Source organism: Jatropha curcas, chromosome 11, assembly GCF_041381405.1.
Source record: "Jatropha curcas cultivar XTBG-Jc1 chromosome 11, XTBG_Jcur_1.0, whole genome shotgun sequence".
Taxonomy (NCBI): Eukaryota; Viridiplantae; Streptophyta; class Magnoliopsida; order Malpighiales; family Euphorbiaceae; genus Jatropha; species Jatropha curcas.
This window is the reverse complement of record NC_143161.1, coordinates 10281130-10303979: the sequence shown is the minus strand read 5'-3', so window position 1 is coordinate 10303979 and position 22850 is coordinate 10281130. Positions and strand designations below refer to the sequence as shown.

Here is a 22850-nt window from a genome sequence, read left to right as displayed (position 1 = left end):
TGATTTTAGAATCCTAATTATGATTTCAAAGAAGATGAAACCGAAATTGAACGACCCTTATATAGGTTTAGAAAAGGTTTTAAAATCGCCGAATTCAATTCGCTTTCAGTTTGAAATCGAAACAAGACAATTTTTAAAAATTTTTTTAACCTTATTTAATTTTCTAATATGAATAAATAATAAAAAATAGTAATAAATAATAGTATCAATAAAAGATTAAAATATTAAATAAATAATTTAAAATTTATTAAACATATTATACAAAAAAAAAGAGAAAAAATGAAGGAGATTTCTTATTTTATTTGAGATTTTTTTTTAAAAATTAAACTTTAAATGAATGTTGTATAATTTGTATGAAAAAAAAAAAGTATATTATAAAGTGTGCAAAATTTAAATTAAAACCTTTAAATGAGGAGCAACAATTTTTTTTTGCTTTTCTAGTTAAAATTTATAAGTTATATATACGTTAGCAAGGGATGGTATTATTTTGGTAAAATTGAAATTAATATTAAAAGTTAAAAATTAAATATGTTATTTTATTTTATTTTATTTTATTTTTTAATGGTTTCAAATCTAAACCAATCTTAAATATCCCATGTAGATTACAGTTTGAAATCTTGAATCGTTAATTATGGCTTAATTTTAATTTTGACCATTTTGATTGCATTCAATTCCAGTTTAATCGAATCACTATCAATGCCTATGTGTAAAGGAAGTAGAATAAAAGAAATTATATTGATAATGCTAACTAAATAAAACAATGTATTTCTTAGTAATCACACTTTCATTGTCTACTTACCTATACCTTTAACCAAATAACGATTTAGTATCTAGAGCTTTAGAGATATTAATTTTTTGTTTATATATAGATTTAATGAGTCGAAATAATACTGTGCACTATACAATTAGAATAATTATCTCATTGATTCATCAAAATTAGTAAAAATCTTGTGGCCGATAACTGTAACATCCCTTCCCGGTCCACCCGTAAACTCGAATGAACCGAACCGATACGCTACAAACTGGTTGACTTTATGGCCTGTCATGCTGATATAATGATGGATACAGACTCTTATATCATGCTGATGCTGTTTATATTAATAATGTACTTAATATTTACAAAACATGATACTAGTTTCAAAATGGAATGGGTCCAACTGTGTGCCCTGTACATGCCATGGAAAGGATAGACAAAAGATACACATCCAAATGAGTAGCTACCCTGAAGACTGAGTCTTCTACAGATGAACTGCAGCAGTTGTAAGCTGACTCTCTACGGTCCAGTCTCAAAACCTGCGAGTTAAACAGGTAACTCGCTGAGCAAATAAAGCTCAGTGGATATCTCGACTTATAAAGAAACAAGTAAGCACATACCTATATAGAAATAAGCATGTAAACACATATAGATAATTAAGCATTTAAGCACACATATCATGATACTTTCATTATACCTTGATTATCTTTCTTACTGTTTATAATACTGTATGATTCATGCAATGTTATGTCAAGATATCTGTATGGCTCCATAAGGTTATAGTGAAACCGAAGTGATAAGAAAAACTGTATGAAACTGGATGAAACTGTATGCTTGGCTGCTATGGCCCATATATAATCATATCCACTCAACGGCCTTTAGCCGGAGTACCAAACTGTATGAGGTGCAGATCTGCTATCCTATGTCGCGACATAGCCTTATCTACATGGTTTCGACCTAACCTCAATGGAGCATAATGTTGGTATGTCAATAGTATAACACAACATCATATTAATGGTTTCATAACTTCATAAATCATAATGTTTATTTGATTTCATATCATTTGCATGCTTGGATGTTGTTTTGATACATGTTCTAATGTTGTCTTTTTGTTTTAAAATGATTGGAGGCATACAAGTTGAGCAAAGGAATGCAATTGCATAGAAAATGAAGTCCAAAAGTGCATGAAAACACAAGTCGCGAGCGCGCCTTGCAAAGTCGCGAGCGCGAGATGCAAAAATGAGAGTCAGTGAGTTCCCAGGCCAAATTCGCGAGCGCGCAATGAAAGTCGCGAGCGCGTAAAGCACCAAATGAGAGTCAGAGAGTTTTCAGGTGAAAGTCGCGAGCGCGCAAATGAAATTCGCGAGCGCGCGATGTGTTTTCCAGCCTGCGCAGTCTGTACTCTTTTGGTCATATCTCTCAATATATAACTCCGATTTGGGTGATTCAAAAACCCATGTAAAGCTAACACATAGAGGAACAAATAACTCTTCTATGACACTTCCTAATTCCATCATTAAATAGGGTCAAAATCAAGGTGAAGTCACTGGTTCTTTTTCCAGCAAAACCTGTTTCAGCATAACTCAATATCTACTTCATTTATTCACTTCCTCCCATGCTTTCTCACCATTTTCAGTCCTCTCACTCAACATTAAGCAATATATTGTCTCATTATCAACACACCACACAAGTTCTCATGCAAAGAAAATGATAAAAGCCAAGTGATATCAAACCTTTACTCCAAAAAGCTTGAGCTCTTCTTTAGCTTCCTTTTTCTATAATCTTTGAACTCACTTCTCCTATACACATCAGAATTCTTATAACTTATCTACAATATACCTCAATTAGAGGTTGAATAACATAAAGTTTCAAGAAATTCGACTTACTTGGAGAAAATTGAGGTTGCCTTAATGCTTAACTACCATGAAAATGGATGGAGAAAGGAAAGGAAAGGAAGGAGATGAAGAAGATGAAGATAAAGATGAAAATGGGAAAGTGAAGTGATAATCACGGGTAGGCCATCAAAATATCAAGGGATTTTATGTAAAACTTACTAAATGGTACCTCAATTGTCAACAGGTTACAACTTAATACCCAAGCTTGATCTTTTAGTGCAAGTAAATCCTAACCCTTATACTTTGATCTTTTTCTCTCATTCAAGTAAGTCCACTTATAAACCCATTCTACCCCAACCGGGTTTGGTTCGGCCCGACTCAACTCGACTCTATGAAAAGACTCGACTCAGTAGGATGTCACAATAACAGTATTAGATCTATCTTATAAAAAGAGGGTTAGTTGAATCTTATTTTTTAAACATTTTTAATATATATATGTATATTTGTCTATATTAACCATTATGTCTTTGATCTTTTTTTTTTAAATTATATATTGTTCCTGAAAATAAAAAGTATTAGCTCTGCCACTGATTTAAAGGACACGAATATAAAATTTATCGCTCTCCACATTTTTATAAAAAGTGAGCCAATCAGTTTTTTATTATTAATATTTAAAACAAAAATATGACATTTTTAATAAATTAAATAATGCCATAAGATTTATTTATTTATTATTAAAACAGAATACATGAAGTTATCATTACACTGGTAACATAAAACATTATATTAAAAAAAAAAAAAAAAAGAAACTATAGTTGGCCTAATTTGTATCATTAAGAGTAATATCATGCTACAACAAAAGTATTGGTAGATCTAAATTTAACAATTCTCGATATTAACAGTGAAAGAAGGTAGTTCGGTGGTAAAAAATAATTGTAAAATTAATCAGGGTAAAAAATAATTGTAAAGTTAATCACTATGACTTAAGTTATAAATTTAATCATCCGCAATGAAAATTCATATGGATCAGTCTCTTTATCTCTGAAAGCGAACCAGGATTAATGGACACGTAGCCAGGATACTTTATGATAATATTAAAATAGATTAAGATCACATTTAATTATTATTTCCAAAAAGAAAATAATAAAGAAATAGAAATGGTATAATGAATGTTTGTTTATCCTGAGTGTTGAGAAGAAACACAGAGGACTGCCGGTTTCTTTGAAGTTGCATTGCAATGGCAAAGATGATAATATAATTTATTATATTTTACGTCAATATATGACTTTCTGCTCAATGCCGCTGACTCTTTTTAGTCATCTACTCCTATTACATCAACTCTTCGTCCAAAGTCAAAATTCCACAACATATATTGATCTATTTTGAATTATTAAATTTTCATAAAACTGAATAATTAAAAAAATTAGTAAAAGAATAGAATGATTCAAACTTTATAAACAATTAAATCAAATAATAATTTAAAAAAAATCGAACTAACAAAATATTTCTAATACTTTTTTCAGTATCATCATGGGTGTTCCAAGCCCACTAAGCTAAAATTAATAAAATATTTTTAATATTTTAAATTAACGAGTATTTATTTATCTCTGAAAATCCAATATTCAACGTCACTTAAAAAAGAGTGTTGAATTACTTATCGGTACTAATTGGTAAAATATTTATAATATATATTAAAACTATATTTTTACTTATTTCCAGAGCGGATATTGTTAACATTAAAGCTAATCTCTCTATTTCATTTTTTTGCTTTATTTTTTTTCAATGTACTGTAATCCTTCAGTTTATTTTTTTTCGTTGGACTGGACCGAATAAAATAATTAAAAATTTATCAAAATCCAAAACCAAATGGAATCAAACTTTTAATAAAAATAAACCAAAAAATAATAATAATAGTCAATAATTTATTTTTTTTTTGAACTGAATATTACACTAATGGCCAAAACAATAAAATTCATTCCATAAAAAAATAAAATAATGAATTTTCTTTTTCTAAAAAAAGAAATAAAGTTATAGTTATTGAAAAACGGAATTATGAAAAGGATTTAACTTAATGGTAAAGGAAACGTAATTTGGAAATAAGGATCTTAGTTCAAATCTTACCTAAATGAACTTTCTTCCTTGATGTCAAAAAACAGTCAAGTCAATATGTTTTCTATAAGGAGGCAATAAAATAACAAATAATTATAAACTACGCATCAGAAGCCAAACTCTCTTTCTCCTCTTCTTCTTCTTCTTCCTTTTTTTAAAAAAAAAAAAATGGAGGAGACAAAGTCTCTATCTTTTATTATTTCAAATAATGAAGTCACACTGACTTTTTGTATCCTTAAAATTATTTTGGAAGACCATTTCATATTAGTTCAACGTAAAAAAAATCTTAAGTAAACTATTTTTTTTTTAATTGCCCTTTGGATTAACAAAATGTAAAATATAAAAAATTATGAAATGGAGAAATGAGACAGTAATAATATTTCTCTATTTTTTTTATATATAAAGATTTTCATTTTTCTCTAAAGAAAATGTAAGTTCAATTTTCTTCCCCTTTCCATTTTTATGGTTTGGACCAAAATTACTTATGTTCACATTTATTAGACTAAACTTGTAAAAGCTTATGAGAAGAATTCACTCCTGTTATTATCAAATGTAGGGACTTAAAGAAGAGAAATAGCCAAACAGGATCTGGTTGGGTAAGCAAAATTTGGTTGTTTGCAATATTTTAGGTCGAAGGGTTCCATCGATTTGGAATTTTTAGCTCTTTATTTGTTTTATTAATGATTATTAGTTCATTATGTTCTTTGGTGGAACTTGAAGAATATTTGTGGGTCATAAGCCAGAGCATTACGTTTGAAACAAACCAAACCAAAAGAAATAAAACAATAAATTTTTTTTATTGAAATCATTAGTTATCCTCGTAGATTCTCAATAAAACACTGTTCTATTTGCATATTTTATATTTACGCCATGCACTCTGTCTTCTTGACAATTTTAAAATTGAGTTTTCATTTTTACTTTATCCCTTGGCTACAATCACATGCATGGACTGACATGCGCACTCATTTTTCACAGGCACATGCAAACATATATGTGTGTGTGTATATATATATATATATATACTTCTACCACTGTAACAGTAAATAATAAGTAGAGAGAGAGAGAGAGAGAGAGAGAGAGGGTAATGGTGTAATGGGCACATGTGAATCTCTCAAAGTGGTGATGATGATGGCATTGATGATTGAATGATGACCAGATTAAAGCAAAATTGCTTTTATTGTCTCCTTGAATTGAACTGTTTAGCATTTAATTGGTCACGCGCTTATTACGGTGGTAAAATTAATCTCCCTCTCTCTATTTCTGTCAAAAGTCATCGAAGTTGTAAATAATTTCAATTAGTATCATTTTTGTAAACTGTTTTTACAACAGCATTATTTTTGTAAAAAATTCCTGAATATTTGGATAAGATAAAAATTGTTTGTTCATTGGGCTTTTTGACAAAAATAATGTTTTTTTTAAAAAAGTTTTTTAAAAAATGATGCCAAATTGAAACTATTTATAACTTTAATGTTGGACCTGTCATTGAAACAGAACTAAAAACATTAATTCAATTAGTGGTTTTAGTACAATAAAAAAATAATTCATATTAATAAATAGTTAATAAAAATTAATCAGATGAATAAATAACAATTTTTATTTTGTATTGAAATCGCTAATTTAAATTATCAAATGACGTTTTCACTGAGGCACACAATTTATTTTGTGGTTTTAGTACAAATATAAAATATGACCACTAGTCAGTAAAAGTACACTAGAGAATAGTGTACGCATATCATCTGATAGTTTTGGTGTATAAATGTTTTAAAGTGAGCAGTAAAACATAAGCTCTCTTTTGACAAACGTGATGAATCTACATCTCATGCTAGTAACTTATTTCATTGTTTCTTTGATATGATGATCACATTCGATTAAGAGACTCATTTGACCTTTCTCAACCCACAACAACTGTTTATAAATATGATTTAAGTTGTCACATGAGTATCGATATAAATATTCAGCATGGAGAAGAATATCAATGCATTAGAGAATATCCAATATGCTGAAAGCCACATCATAATAGGATGCCTCCAATATATGGTACAAAAGGATATGTGGATAGATATTAATATGACTAATGTTTTATATGTTTGTTATTAAGATATCTTTAATATAATACAAGTTTAACTCTTAATACTTTATTGCTATTGGTAATTTATAATTGTCTAAGGGAGCTTATACTTTAATTGTTTAGCTTGAAATATTTATGCACCAAAATCACTAAGATGATGTATGTGTTTTGGTGAACAAATCCTTAAAGTAAACAAATAATTTTTACTGAAATCATTGGTTAACTTAGTGGATTCTTAACAAAATATTATTTTATCGTGTACTTTTCGTTGACTAGTGGTTGCATCCCATAGACATTAAAATCACCAAATGAATCGTGCTTAATGAAAAATCATTTGATAATTTAAAATTTTTAGTTTCTATTGAAACCACCGATTCATTTGATAGTTTGAATACAAAATAAAAATTATTATTTTATTTTCTTCTCATTACGTTTTACTAACTACTTATGAGTACACGTTACTTTTTATATTGCACTAAAAACACTTAATTAAATTGATGGTTTTAGTGCAACATTCTCACTCTATAAAATAACAAATATTAAATTTGTAAATATTTTTATTTGCCATTGTATTTGTAAGTAGTTTTTATAAAAATATTATTTCTATCAAAATTCAATTTTCATTCTAATAAAATAAATATAAAAATAGGTTATTGTACTCTAAAACGGTAAAAATTTGGGAGAGTTAAAAGTTTTGTTTATACGTACAAAAGTATGTCTCTTTTTCTTGCTTATGTATAAAAGTATATCTCTTGTTTATACCTCAACTTGTGTTGTCTTGTTACAATATTAAAAATTAATTAAAAAAATATTAATTTGTTAACTTATAAAACATAAATAATTTTTATAATTATAAAAATTTTGTACTTCAAATTTTATTATTAAATATGAGAAAAATACATAAAAAATGAAAAAATATAATAGTCATCGATGACTGATAGTGATACTGAATGATGGTGACTGGAGATCAATGGTGATAGCTATCGATGATTAATAAATTAAACAATGTGTATCGATAAATTTATAATAAATTTGTCAATGTCTGAAAAATATTTTTCTTTTTTTTTTGTTTATTAATTTCTTTAAGCACTCTAAACATCGAAAAATCTAAAAAGTATTTTTCATCCAAATTATTTTTTGAAAACAAACCAATCTGAGTTAAAAAAAAAAAGGCTACATTGTGAGTTTTAAATAGAGGGTTACATTTTGAAAATTTTAAAAAATTCAATGGTGAAAATTGTATTTTGAGAAAAAAAATGTTTTCCTCAGAATCTAACAATCATTTAAAAAAGAAAAGAAACTAAATAAACCAGCAACGGTATCATTACCAACTAATATTATAATATTATTCATGTTTAGAACATTGGGATTATATTATTCCCCCACATAAAGCTAGTTTATTCCATGCAATATGATTTCTTTCACGTGTGTACACATAAATATATTCATTTTTATTATTAGGATGACGTGGTTTTTTTATATATTTTCAAAATTTTTATATCTATTTTATTATCTACCCCATCTCTTTAAAAGCCAACTTTCCTTCTTTATCAATCAAATTTCGATTTTTTTTCGGATATTTTGAAAATATTAAAAGTAATATATACTAAATAAATCTATGTGAGGAAAGGGCTAAATCATTAAAAAAATCTAAAATTTACCGGTAGTTTTAATTCTACTCTAAATATAATTTTTTTCTTTTAGTACTATGAATTTCAAGTTGAGGTACAACAGCGCTCTAATTTTAAATTTTTTAATTTAATGAATAAAATATCATTTTTGTGGTGTCCATACTATTTTTAGTGATCATGTTAACTAAACACTCATTCTTTAACGCTCTAACTTAACCTTCTCAAGATCAGACTCCTTTCTCACTACCACCACGTATAAATAAATAATTATTTATATTATTTATATAAATATGAAAATAAAAAATAATATATTCATCTTAAAAATAAAATGCCTTTTATTTTGTTATACAATATTGATAACAAATAATGATTCTCAAAAAAATAAGAGATATCAAATATCATGTTCAAAATAAACATAAGAAAATCCAAATAATATTAAATTCGAGAGAGAATCTTATTTTTTATTTTGCGAAATTGAAAGGAAACATACTTCAAGTAATCACCATCACCACTGCAACCAATGCTCTATCGTTACCTACCACCGTAATCGCCATTACCGCAACCACCGCTGTAAGCACCAACTCTCCATCACCACCACCATATCATTATTAGTTATTCTTTTGCATTGTTATAAGAATAGGAAGGAAAAAAAAATAAAAAATCACTAAAACGATCAAAATACCATAATTTTATATTGTAATTTAATTTATTCAATGAAAATATATAAAATTATGAAAAAAAAAATTTCAATGACTTTAACTTTTATTTTATTACATTACATTTGTTCAGCTTTTTTTTTTTTTTTTTTTTTTTATTTTCTAGTCCAAATAGTTTATAGGTCTAAATAGTCTTTAATAGTTTATAGGTCTAAATAGTCTTTAATAGTTTCATGTAATGAATAATTTTTAATTCAAATATTTTTTTATTAATAATAATGCAGTGACAGAGATGGTGATAGAGTGGTAGTTGTGGTGGTGCTGGTGGCGGCAACGAAGGTGTCAGTAGTTTAGTGTGCTAATTATATTACATGTTTACAAATAAAAATAAAAATGGAATGTTGATTATATTTCATAAATTTTCTAAATTACTTTACCAAACATAATAATGGAATCTTCAATTCCATTCATTACATTACATTTTTCATTACATTACATCTTTGATTATATTATATTGCATTATAACAAACCAAACACAGTCTAAAAGCTTTATTTTCTTCTTCCATATGCGGCCATAGGTGAGAGCCTTTTCCTTTTTTTTTTTTTGTTTATTTTTTTCTCAAATAATTTTTTAGATCTTTATACAGATCTAAATTTTTTATATAGTAAGTAATAGTGTTGGTTGTTCATTATTCAAGAATTCTTATATTGTTTATTAAATACGCAATTTTGATAAATACCATTTCACACATTTTTTCCTTTAAAAAAATATTTATTTAGAAAAATGAATAAAAAGGACATTGAAAAGGCAATATAATGTTGATTAATAATAGAATAATTAAAGCAGTTGTAATTGATTATAGCTCAATCCAATTAATAATGCAATATGAATTTCAATATTTGTTCATTTCTGTTGTCTACTATAAATAAAGAGAGATGTTATAGTTTTTCCTCTTAACATTTATATTAAGTATAAATTGAGAAACAATAAGAAAAATAAAAATTTTCTTTCCTCAAATGGCATAAAAGTATCTAGAAAAATGAAATTATTTTTTAAAAATACTATAATCAAAAAATCAAAAGTGAAAATCTCTTTTTTTTATTTATTTGTAAAAGGAAATGAGGGATAACGTATTGAGTACTGGAATAAAAAGCCTTTTTATAAATAAATAAAAAGAACATTTAATAATAAATTTGATTTCATCTCTCAGCCAAATAAGAAACAAAAATAATATTTTTATAAAGTTCTGGAATAAAATGATTGTAACTGATTAGAGACCACTTACGAGAATTAAGGCTGTATATATAAGATCTTCCTTAGATTCTAAATAGAAAAATGTATTATTGCTATTTTGGATTTTATGTCAAATATCTATTTAGTTCCTATAATTATGAAAATTCTATATGTAAGTTACAAATTAGTCACTGGTAAATATTTATATGCTATCAATTATAATGATTTTTAAAATAATATCGAAATAGAAAATTATTATTTTTAAATAACTATAAATAAAATGATAAAAAAAATATTAATTTTAAAAAATAATTTTATTAATAATTATTTTTATGAGGCTAACGAAGTCTAAACATAGCATAAATATATAAATCAACTATTAACTAATAAAAAAAATCCAAAATGTGATTGATGAAATTAGCAGCTGATAGAGACTTTTATCGATTATTAGTTGCTGATTACAATTCAGTCTTGGATACGAATCAGTTATAAGTTGTATGAATTAGCTAAATGAAACGCAAAACTTCGAAATGAAAGATTGACTTTTAATTCAAATTCCATATACATTATCTATATTAACAAAAGTATTAAATTTAGTAATTACGATGAGCCAAAAACAGGATTCAGAATTTGTAACATTAATCATTCAAATATAAATCTCTTTTCAGTTCTATTATATAAGATAAGCATTTAATTGTTTATATTCTATACAGCTCACCAAATGAAACATATATCATTGGATTCTAAGAATGCTTTTGCGTATGACAAAAGCTGTCATCTCAAATTGATTTTCAAAAGATTATTTCTAAACATAAATCGTCAATGATATCCTTTTCAATCTATCAATCTCCGCTTTCATATCTAAGAAAATGCAAATTAGCTAGAGGAAACAGATCATGTGGGAAAGCAAAAGGGGCGCAGGTAAGAATACTAGCACTTGTAATAAAAGGAAAACATGGTATCATTATTTAATTCGCAGGAAGGTTAAATAAGTCGAAATAAAACTACAGACTATACAATAGAGGTAATCCTTTCTTTAACTCATTAAATTAATAAAAATTCTTATGATTGACTTCTCACATACCACATCTAATTGGCACACTAATAATATCATTCAATCTTGAAAATTAAAATTTTTTATATGGTTTTCAGTGTTATCAATCAGCAGTTCATTAAAAAATAAAACAATTATGCGTTACACCTGAAATAATGAAATAGAATTCAAAGAACACAGCATTCTTTCAAACTGATAATAGGTAGGCGGACAAAGCTAATGATGTAAAAGATGGGAAAACTATAAAATGATGTACTTCTATTGTTTTTGTTCATGTTTTCCATGAGCTTCACATATGTATATATAATCTTCCATGAATCACAGCTAAGTTGCCAATATTTAAATAAATAAATAATCAACTCCTACACATGTTTCAATGCCTTCCCAAAAATTTATTTTCAATGTTGTGTTAGGAAAACAAAAGCAACTAAGGAACTGCTTTGGACCATTGATAGTTGACCTTTGGATCTCATTATAATAAAATAAGAAAAAGTTCTTTCAATTTTGACTGGATATTGATATTAAGTTTTTAAATTATGGTATAATTGGTGTGAAAAAAATACATTCACAAGCTAAAAATTATTATATATTGGAGATATGTAACCTTAGTGTTTTGAATGATTTGCGACCACAATCTAATAAAAATACAAACACGTGTGAAAAAATTATGTATATGAATTAAAATAAAGTTTTAGAATTTTGAAGAGACCTGTGTTATAAAATTGCCCATAAACTTTAAGATTTTATAATATGTCACTTATCATACAGTTAAAATTTACACTCATTAATTCCAAAATGCAAAATTATACTACTAAATTATAATTTCAGAGACACGATAAATCTCTCAAAAGTTAGGCCAAGAGTAGGACATGTGACTCATCCATTCAAACTTTTCAAAGGGATAGATATTATTAGATAGCTAAAGGGGTGGCTCAACTCACTTTGAAAGTTGGAATGAATTGATACAAATGCAATTGAATTGAAAATCCCCCCAAAGCTTGATCACTTTCCATCCTTTTTCAGTAATATGACGTTTGAACTAGTTTTTAAAAATTAAGAAAACGTTTTATAAAAAGTTAACGTTTAACTTTTTAATGTTTTATGAAAAACTACTCAAACGACTAATAACTAAACACCACTAAAACAGCTAATACCTACAAAAATAACTAATTTTACTGAACAGATCTTATATACAAAACAGCTCGTTCATCACTGTTTAGAAGTGCTACAAAAGTAAAACCTACAATTCAAGAGCAACTTTATACATTTTGGCCATTTTCTCTCCATCTTTATTTTTAGTTTTAATCACATAATGCTTATGGCACTATTTTGTCTTTGTATCTAAGCAGCTATTATCTGTTATAGTAATTGTTTTAAATTTTAGTAGCTATTAACTGTTCCAGTGATTATTAGCTGTTAATGTTAGTTGTTAACTGGTAGTTGGAGAGAAAAAAAAAAAAAAACAATGGATATGATTGTAAAAAAAATTTATGAGCTCTAAAAGTTATTATAAAGCTATATTACCGAAATCTTACAATCAATAAAAATAGAGTTTTTACTCGGTAAAAATGTTAAAAACTAGTTCAAAAGTTATTGCCCAACATGCCATAACTTCGCTATCTGCTATCAATTACAGCATGCGCCAAATGGGCACCAACTACTCATTCAGTAGCACAAACTGTATGCAAGTTTAACGAATCAATCTCAAAAAGAATATCATAAACAATATGAAGCTGAAACAATTCATACAAGGGCAATTATACATGGTATGAATCAATACACCAAGAATACATATTTAGGTGTCCCTCCTCTCTTGGATTTTTTTTTGTGGCAGGCCTCTTCCATTTTAAACTACTCAATGAACTACAACAATAATTCTGGAGACAAGCATTCGAAGAATTCAACTTCTTTGAGAAAAAAGAAAATGTACCAGTGCCGTCATCAAACTGATTCTGCAATGCTGGATCCTGCTAAATATTGTCCAGTACTCTTGGATTGCAAATTATCCTGACAAGCTCATGAATCGGCCCATTTCAAACTTTTGTTTTTCTTAATTAGGTTTCCAAAGTAATCTACGAGCCTGGGCAGGAGGAGCTAATCCAGGAATATCCCGAATGTCCTTGTTATTAGGGTTCACAAGCTGATAAAAATCAAGGAAAATTATCAGATAATCAAGCAAAGTTACAGAAGACATATATGACAGATCACATTTGGACGAGTGACTCCTGAAAGCAACAACAATTGGAAAATTCAACACTGCAAAATAGAAATAATTTACCAGGCGAAGTATCTATACATCATAACTAGGTAAGTTAAGATTAGCAAATTCCTTATTCAATAAAGACAATTTTGACCAAGGAGTTGTTCATCCATGAAAAAGAAACAGTTGAGAAAGAAACCTGTAGGTGAAAAGATGGAAATTTTATATATATATATATATATATATATATATATATGCAATTTGGATAGTTGTCCTCCGTTCTATAAAGTTTAGGGATACAACTACAAAAGTTTGAGCCATAAACAAGTTCGCGCAGAATACACTTTTTTTTTTTTGTGGTATTATCTTCTTTGTTTCTATATTTTCTGTTGTATACAGTTTGGTACAAAGACAAAAGATGGTCTGTTAATAGCACTGTATTTTAGTCCTTACCTAAAAAAACATAGAGGTGAAACTAATAGTTTGTTTTATGATACTGTAGTTCCTAAAATTAAAACTAGACTGCACCCTAGTCCTTGAAATAATAGAAAGCAAATTTTAATTTAATCCTTAAATTGTTAAATTATATAACACTTTAACCTCTCAAAATTGTCAATTTAAATAGTACGGATCAGAGTTTATAAATGTCAAACCTCATAGGAATGGGTTAAATAGTACGGATCAGAGTTAATATAACTTTGCATTCAACTTAGTAGAAAGTTTGGGATTGCATAAGACCTTAAAAATTATTCTGTTCAAGCCATTCTAATTTAACCTACAATTTACACGGACATTAGACCTGTTCAAAATATGGAATGGGTCCAAGTTAGAATTTTTTAATTGCAATTTTAGTGGGCGCTTTGGACCTCAACCTTTAATAAAAAAACAACCTAAAATAACAAAAAACAATTAAATGCAATCAGGTGAGCTGATATTGGTCATCAATAAACACTCGCAAGTTCCCTAATTACTCCAAGTCACATTAGGCCACGGGACAAAAACGCCACCTAATTGTAACTTTCTAGTGAGTTGGGCCAAGAAAGTTCCCAAGAACAAGTTTTTTCATTTTCACCATAGCTTTATATGATATAATGTGACGTACTGCTTGCTACATTTTATGTTCACAGCATGGCAAAAAGATTTCTAAGACGCTCTGCATTCCTAAAGTGATAACTTAAAATATAATTTCTTGGTTTCTATAATCCTAAAGATTTATTATAATGATAAATATGAGTACTAACTTGAAGCATCAATTTCAACTTTTTTCTTTTTTAGCAAATGAACTCTAACAATGCAATTTATGCACATCAACCCAACATTCATGGCTCCAAGTAAACTTAGGGTAGCCAGACTTCAAGCAATCATCAGCTACTCCGGAGCATAGGTCAACTTTAGCTAAAAGATAGTAAACATATGTGTATGAAACAATGTTAGAATTACCTTTTCTTACTCTATTTCCCCTTTGAGTGGCATCACAATAAACATGAGTTTAGAAGTACAATATCATAATGCCAAATTATGAATATGCATTTATTAAGTCATGCGACCGAGATGACAAAAGTAGCAACCATCAATGAAGCTCATGTTTTCATAACAAAAAAGCAATTGAACTATTAGAGGCACAAATATTGTGGGGAAAAATAATAGGAAAAGGTCTTCCAATAAAAGATTATTGACACTCACTAAAATCTAGATTAAAAAGAAACAAAAAGGAACTAACAAAATTTTAGTGAAAATGGGTTACGAGCAAATTCTAAAACTTCCATGCTATAATTTACAGAAAAAAGAAGCACAAGTATGAAATACCTTCACAATAATGATGGCTACAACCCCAGCAACAATAAGGAAGAGCATTGACATAATGCACCTATCAGTTGCAACCTGAAAGGAAAAAACTCAAGTAGGTAGTGTGAACTATAACTAGGCTTAATATATGAAATAAAAAAGGAAGTGGATTTTTTAGAAATTGACCTGCCTACCAATTTCCTTGACCAGTTTAGAAGCTTTCTTGATCGAGAAATGAATAGAGTCAAGCTCGTTAACAATCCTGCTCATTTGCTCAGTCTGCACATGGAAATACTCTTAGTTTCAGCGCCATTGCATGGTCATAAATTTTAATCTTTTTCTTGAGGATCCATAAAACAAACTGTTATTATGTCAGTGTACCTGAGCCTTAAGAGCTGCTGCAGTCTCTGTTCCAACATTGATGGTCTCTTCAACAATCTAGTAAAAACAGCAACACAAAAATTACTTCAGGAACAGAAAAGGCTGATAATAAGCCCATAAATCTACTAAAAGGCAAGATAGCTTGATTCTACAATTTCCACTTTGTCTTCTGTTATCTCATTCCATTATAATTTTTCTCTTTTAAGCTGAGAGTAACAGAAGGTTTGTCTTTTGGATCTATAAAAACTTCCCATAGCTAAACATATTATTACTTGGCCATTTATATGGACACGTCACACATACCTTTTTACCCCTCTCAATTGCTTGATCAGTATCATCCATCATTTGGTTCCCATGATCCATTAACTGCTGGTTCGTCATAGCTGCAAAATATCAAGCCTGTTAGAATTTAGAAATACTCCAAAAAAGGATCAAACATTATGCCTAGCATCCAATTTGCTCCACACTACTGCTGAATCATATAAAACGCAAGATAAGATCCTGTACCAACCAACTATACAGAATACACTAGTTCGTTGGGACACAAAAGGAAGCAAGAATGCCTATATTACAGAATTTGTTGAGTGTATTAAACCAGTCAATACAGAAATAGAATGATACACATTCCAATAAGGGAGCAAGAGTCCGATCTGCAAGTTGGTATTCCATCCTCACTGAAGCGACATTCGAAACACAAGATTTGAAGAAATTTATTTGTAATACCATATCTGTTAAGTTCAGAAAGCAAAAGGAATTTATTTGTGAGTCCATGATTTTATTTCATTCACTTCAATAGACTTAAAAGATTTTATCAAATTAGTGAAATTTTATGATAAATTTCAGACCACTTGGGTTAAAGACTTGATAGGACTACAATATCAACATGGAAACTCATTACTTGGATCTCTTAGTCTCTCACTCCCAATCTACATCAACCCTGTGTCCCTATCTCTTATTCAAACATGATGTTGAACTAAAATTCAATTGAAAATAGAGGTGTTAATTTATAGTATAATAAACATAAGAAATCATCCATACTGAACTCTATAGTAGAAATGTTTTTTCAAATGAAATAAAATGTTTGTCCAGTTGCTTAAACACAGTATAAAATTAAGTATTTTCAGGAAATACATTTCTGTAACATAACATGTATCGTATCTGAATATATAAGGGAAACATCAGTCATGCAATTAAAGCTTCTCATTTCCAGCCTTCCATTCCCTTGAATACACAATTAGACATTTTACAAAATCCTGTAGTAAATCCATCAATTATAATCAATATCTCAAATTCCTTCCAAAGTAAAAGACGTACAATCACTGGTACCAGTTACCATACTGTCACAGAAGTGTCACCTTAAGCACCATAGACATTGCTATGAACCATCTATAAGGATAATGAAGAGGAGAGGACAAGGAGAGACAAGAATAGGGAAGAGAACTATGGAAAGGAAAGAGAAATAAGACAAAGGAAAAGTTGAGTTATGAAACTCTACTGAAAGTATCGATCAACTTAGAGCAACTTTGTGCTCCCAACATGACAAAAAAAGTTCATAAAAGAGTATGCATACTACAAAAAATGGCAACTCACATGAAGCTAGCAATACATTATCTTCATTTAACCCTTCACCAGGCCCTTCAAAGAGATCAACTCTCTTGTTGTTTTCAAGAGTGGCAGCATATCTGTATCACAATCACAACAGCGTTGAATTAGTTGTTGCAGCAAATGCTACACGTACGAACAAAAGATCTCTAATATTTAACCCCAAAAGGTCAAATGTTATTCAATTAGGTAAATAAATTAATTTACAATAATAATAGACAATTTAACCCTTAAGGCAAACAAGTTCCTTGTCTTGATGATCAAATCACTAAAAAACAAAAAATTTAACCCAAAAAAAAAAAAAATCTTAATATTCATCAATCTTCTAAAGGAGCTGAAATGAATGTCATATTTAGGTCGAGTCAAATACATCAATTAATACCAAGTGAGAGAGTCAGAAGATTAGATCCTTGGGAATGTTATCAACCATGACATATAAAGTCAGTGAAAACTAAGATGCAGGAGGTGGGGGGATGGACTCACCAGATCAATAAGTATAAAGAACTATTCATATATGCTAAAAAAGTCACTAAGTAACTATTACGGAGAAAGGAAGATGTTATTTTTAGCAGAAAAGCCAAGCAATTTTATCATAATTTTTTTAGACATTGCTGAAGAGGATTAATGGAGAATTAACCAAAATACCAAATAGAATTTAAATAGTCAAAAAGTTGAGCAACACAACAAGTACTATAATTTATAAAGATTTATCAGGACAGAGAAAGAAAGAAAGAGGAAAAGAATCAACATTATAAGAAATGTGGGAACAACTATCCTACTGCCAATATAAAAATGACTAGGTTCTTATAAATGCACAACAGGCCTATCTCTTGGTGCCAAATGTATCTAAAATAGTAAATGTTGATAAAATGTTAACTTACTGCTTTTTTAGAGCAACATATGAATTCAACTCTTTTATCTGCATTAAAATGCAAACAACTCTCAGAAACATTGCAAAACAAAAGGTGACAGGTTCAAGAATTAAATTTTTTCTTTTATAAAAGAATAAAAATGAATAAAACCCACCATTGATTGCTTTTTCTCATTCAGCATCCTATTAGTGTTTGGATCATTTCTACCTTCCATGTCCTTCACTTCTCTATCAAAATCTTTGATAAGCCTGAAAGACGAGAAAACATTGAAATAGGTTTAAAACAAAAAAAGAATGAGTGAAAAACATATAATATTTCTAGAATGCTTAATCAATAATGCTGATCAGAAAAATAAAATCTCTAAGCCAACTGAAAAAACAATGAGGTGTTGCCACTTAAATGATTCATATTATTTCCAGATTACAATAATCAGCTTAACTGGGGCACTTTGCTATCACCCAATTTGTATATGCATGCATCCAACTGTTAAACAGTTGACACTACAAACAAGTGCAGCAAAAAACAATGAAGTCAGAGAAAGGTTGATATGCCAATTACCTCTTACATTCCCGCATCTTCTCAGTAAGCTCTTCCAATTGCCGACTCTGCCTATTGACATCCTTGACCTTCTCCAATTTCTGAAACCCATTTCTGCAAGATCAACATATTACATTTTTCACCATTAAACACACCAATTTGACAATTCTCCAGTCTGAAATCCCAGCTGATTCTAAACCCTAACTAAATCTACATTTTTACATTTCGCAATTTCAGAAAACAAATGCAACATAATTATATTTCTCGATATCAATATACATTATTAAAATATGCTAGCACATAAAAGCCGCACGTCAGATGAACATAATACACTCATTTAATTCTTTTTCCATACTCAAATTCTAGATCAACAACAAATATTGCAAATTTAACTAAAACCTGAAAACTTTCATAAATATTGAACAATGCATCATGATCTAAACTGCAACTAGCGATCAAAAGCAACTAAAAAAAAAAAGCCAAAATATTCTTACGATAAAGCTCGAAAAATGTCAGCTATTTGTCCATCGATCTGCCCCAGCTGCTCGCTAACTGCTGATATCGGATCCATCTCTGAAAATTCCCTCCAAACTTCTTAAAACCTAATGAAATCCCGATTCTATTAAACAAAATGCAGATTAAAAACACGATCTAGAACAACACAACCGCAAATTCCTCGATCTGATCCGTACAGCTGCACATTCATTTGAAATGCAGAGGATTTAAAATTCCGAATTTTTGATTCACACTCGCATTTGCTTCCATTACCAAAGAGATTTTGCGCTCCAGATTCGGATTTCGAATCCAGAGATTCTAGAATAAAAAAACAGAATTTGAAATCCTGGATCGGATCCGTTCAATGCAGGTTATGGAATTGATCAAGGAGACCAGAATTGAAGGATTTACAGTGTCTCCCGATCTTGATGAAACCTAAGTAACGTAACGCAATACAAATAACATTTGCTTCTTTGTGATATACAGACAATATTCCAATTTTTTTTTTTTTAAGATTATTTATTTTCTTTCTTTTATTTGGACTTTTGTTTGGAGAGAGGGTTTTTGGCTCTGAGATTGAGAGGTTTAAAAAATTACCGATTTGTGTGGCCGTTCAAACCGCTAATTAGGGGCTTTTTACCTTCCTCCGCGTGGCATTGGATTTGTAAAAAAATTGATTTTTTTTTTCTAAATTTTTTTATAGAAAATTTATTATTTCATTCTTCAAGTTTGACCAAATTATCTAAATACTCCCTGCCATTGGTCGAATATACAACACATCTCTGAGATTTGAATCCGTCGACACAAATAGTCATTTCGTCCAATATTAAAGGGTTTCAACCGTCGAATTAGAGTGAAAAGATTAAAATACCTTTAAATTTTGTATGCCTACTTTTCCAATACAGTGTCATTTATTCATTTGCTCACTTCTGGAAGTACAAAACCCTCTAGTTGCACCTCTTTGCTGGGTGTATGACTGCTTCTGTTCAAATTATACGGTGGGTCATGGTCCGGTGGTAGCCTGTAAAAGTGAATGCTTGGCTTTTGGATCGATGAGCTTTGTTGCTGAAATCATTATAAGAATCCACAGATATGTAGAACATTGAGTTATTCACCGCATGACATATGGAGATGAAGCTCCAAACTTCATTATCTCTTTTTCATACCTCTTTAATACATCTTTATCAATAGCTTCTGCAGTGATTATGAACGTTGAATTGGTAAATCCTAGCATATTTAAAATGGTGTCAATGAAGGCAAAGAGGTAAGAGGTACTTCTTTTATTACACATAAACTTTAGTCATTCAACCATCCAAAGATTGTGCCCGAAACCATAGGAACTCAGTTAAGCTACAAACAAATCTTGCAAATGGCACATGAGCAAATGGTAGAAACCGTGGACTTGAAACTTACCAACAAAAATATAATTTTGAACAATTATAAATGTTGTGAACCACCATTAGTTACTATCATTAAAATGAATGCAATAAGTGACCCCTCTTTTTGCAGTTAAACAAAATTGTAAGACAGTAATCAGTGTCTCTAATGAAGTAGTATGTGTATTTTATGCAGTAGCACTTAGTGTACCAATGATGTACAAATGTAGTAATACACATATTTTCAGCAATAGATGTTCTCGTTCACAGATTTCTCTATATGACCACCCATAATAATAAACTCTTGTCAAATATTTCAGCATTCCAGTGTTCAGTGTTTGTAATGTTATATTGTTGAACACATATTGTGATTTTTTTTTAGATTTGGGCTTCATATTTCGGGTTTGGGCTTATTTAGATATTTAATTAATATAGCCCAATTAATATTGTTTTATGTAATTAATTAATTAAAAAAATATATAAAGATTGTGTGGATTGCAGTTGAGCAAAACAAAGCACTCCTCAAGCGGTTGTTCACGTACAGAAGGTGAGAGACCAAATGAGCTAATGATGGGATGATGGAAATATACGTTAGTGGATCCTTTTGGTAACTGTCTGTGGAGCTTAAAAAAGGATGCAAGGGAACAACGTAGAAGTCTCCAACCAAATTCTTTGACGAATTCAACAAATCAAATCAAACTCTCCAACGAATCAAGCAATTTAATTTTTAAAGTCTTGTCTTTATTTTTCCTAAGCACTATTTATTTACATTTCATGTAATTACAAGCTCTCTTTTCAATACAAGCAAGCAATTTACACTTCAAACAATTAAATTTCCTTTACATTTCAAGCAATCAAATCTTTATTTACAAATTCATCTATCAATTTATTTTAATTGCACAATTGGTGAAATGTCTACTGTGGATCAAAAGCCACATCCTAGAAGTCAGATTGATAGGTGTTACTTTTATAGTATTTTTAATATAATTTTTATTAGGATTTTTAGTATTTTTAATTACTTTAATTAGTTTTATTTATATTTTTGTTCAAAGCTTCCTTAAATTCTATTTTACTTGATCTTGAGGAATTTTCTAGGATTTTGATACAAAAAAAAGCGAAGTGAAGCAAAACTCTCAGAGCGTAGCACACCCAAGCCGTGTTATCTAGCACGCCCATGATGAAAACCAAATTTTGCCTTAGGCAGAGAACATCAGTTCTAGCTCGTACCACTTGCATGGGTCCACATGAGATACTTTCCTAAACGTGCCAATCAAGTTTAAATTCTATTTAGATGCATGGAAGAGTCCTAATTGAGAAGAAATTAAAAGCCTAAACAGTCTCCTATTTCCAAAAGATTTTCTACTCAATAGAGATTTACTTTCCTAAACGAACACGAATATATTACAGAAAGTCTATAGAAAGAGAGAGACTAGCCATGATTGGGGAGGATCCATTCATTGTAAATTCCATCTCTGGTTCTATTATTTTCTCTCTCTCTCTCTCTCTAAGACTTCAAGTGCTCAAGATTTGTGTCAAGATTCAAGAAAGCTGCCCACGTTATTTGGTGACCAGTTTTTATCTCTAAACTCTTAATCTTGTTTTACTTTTCATCATTCATATTGATTATAGAATTATTCTCAAGTTTAATTGAGTTTTATTTAATTACTATGTCGAACTAAATTCTCATACTAGGGATTTGATGTAGCTTAATTTTCTTGCCAATTTATAATATAGATTTGTTTTTCTTTGTTCAAAGTATAATTTATTATTAAACTTAATGCTTCCAGGTAGAGTTTCTCTCCTGGATTGATTTATTTCATTAATCACTATCGGGAGATGGGTTTTTGATATGAAAAAGGTAATAAATTACATTAGAATAATAACTTAATGCGGAAACTATATGGTTTGACTCATGGGGGGGGGGTTTGCATAAGTTAATGACCTTAGGTTATGAATTCACAAAACAAACCATAATTTAATTCATGTTTGATTATGCTATTGGAAGATAGGTAATTAGATCGAGTTAAAATAGCTAACAATACATCGAGAGAGCTTGTTAGTGATTTTAGGGTTGTTTCCCCTACTTAAACAATTAAAATTGATTATCAAACTAATAAAATAAATTGAATAGAATTAAGTGAAATCAAAACGCCTAGTAGCTTTATATCCTTGATTTCTTTTCACCAAATATTCTTGCTTGATTTCTTTATTTGTTTAATTTAATTTCTTAAAATAAATCTTCTTATTGTCGTTTAAATAAT

General features: G+C 29.2%; 1 protein-coding gene across 1 annotated transcript; it reads right to left on the bottom strand.

Moving 5' to 3' along the window:
* Positions 1 to 13030: 13030 nt before the first annotated feature.
* NPSN11 (Putative plant snare 11) lies at positions 13031 to 19801 on the bottom strand. The gene is made up of 10 exons (XM_012219981.4): positions 19213 to 19801; positions 18740 to 18832; positions 18336 to 18429; positions 18191 to 18228; positions 17298 to 17389; positions 16011 to 16090; positions 15708 to 15764; positions 15513 to 15605; positions 15348 to 15422; positions 13031 to 13481 (listed from the first exon to the last, which is right to left on the bottom strand). Exons 1-10 carry the CDS (start codon positions 19287 to 19289, stop codon positions 13392 to 13394), a joined length of 789 nt encoding a protein of 262 aa, XP_012075371.1. The 5' UTR covers positions 19290 to 19801; the 3' UTR covers positions 13031 to 13391.
* Between the last annotated feature and the right edge of the window lie 3049 nt (positions 19802 to 22850).

Coding starts and splice junctions, on each gene's coding strand:
- NPSN11 (XM_012219981.4), bottom strand. CDS start 19,289: ATGGATCCGATATCAGCAGTTAGCGAGCAGCTGGGGCAGATCGATGGA. Junction 17,390..18,190: donor TATGTTGCTCTAAAAAAGCA/GTAAGTTAACAT, acceptor ATTGTGATACAG/ATATGCTGCCACTCTTGAAA. Junction 15,606..15,707: donor CAGCAGCTCTTAAGGCTCAG/GTACACTGACAT, acceptor TTCCATGTGCAG/ACTGAGCAAATGAGCAGGAT.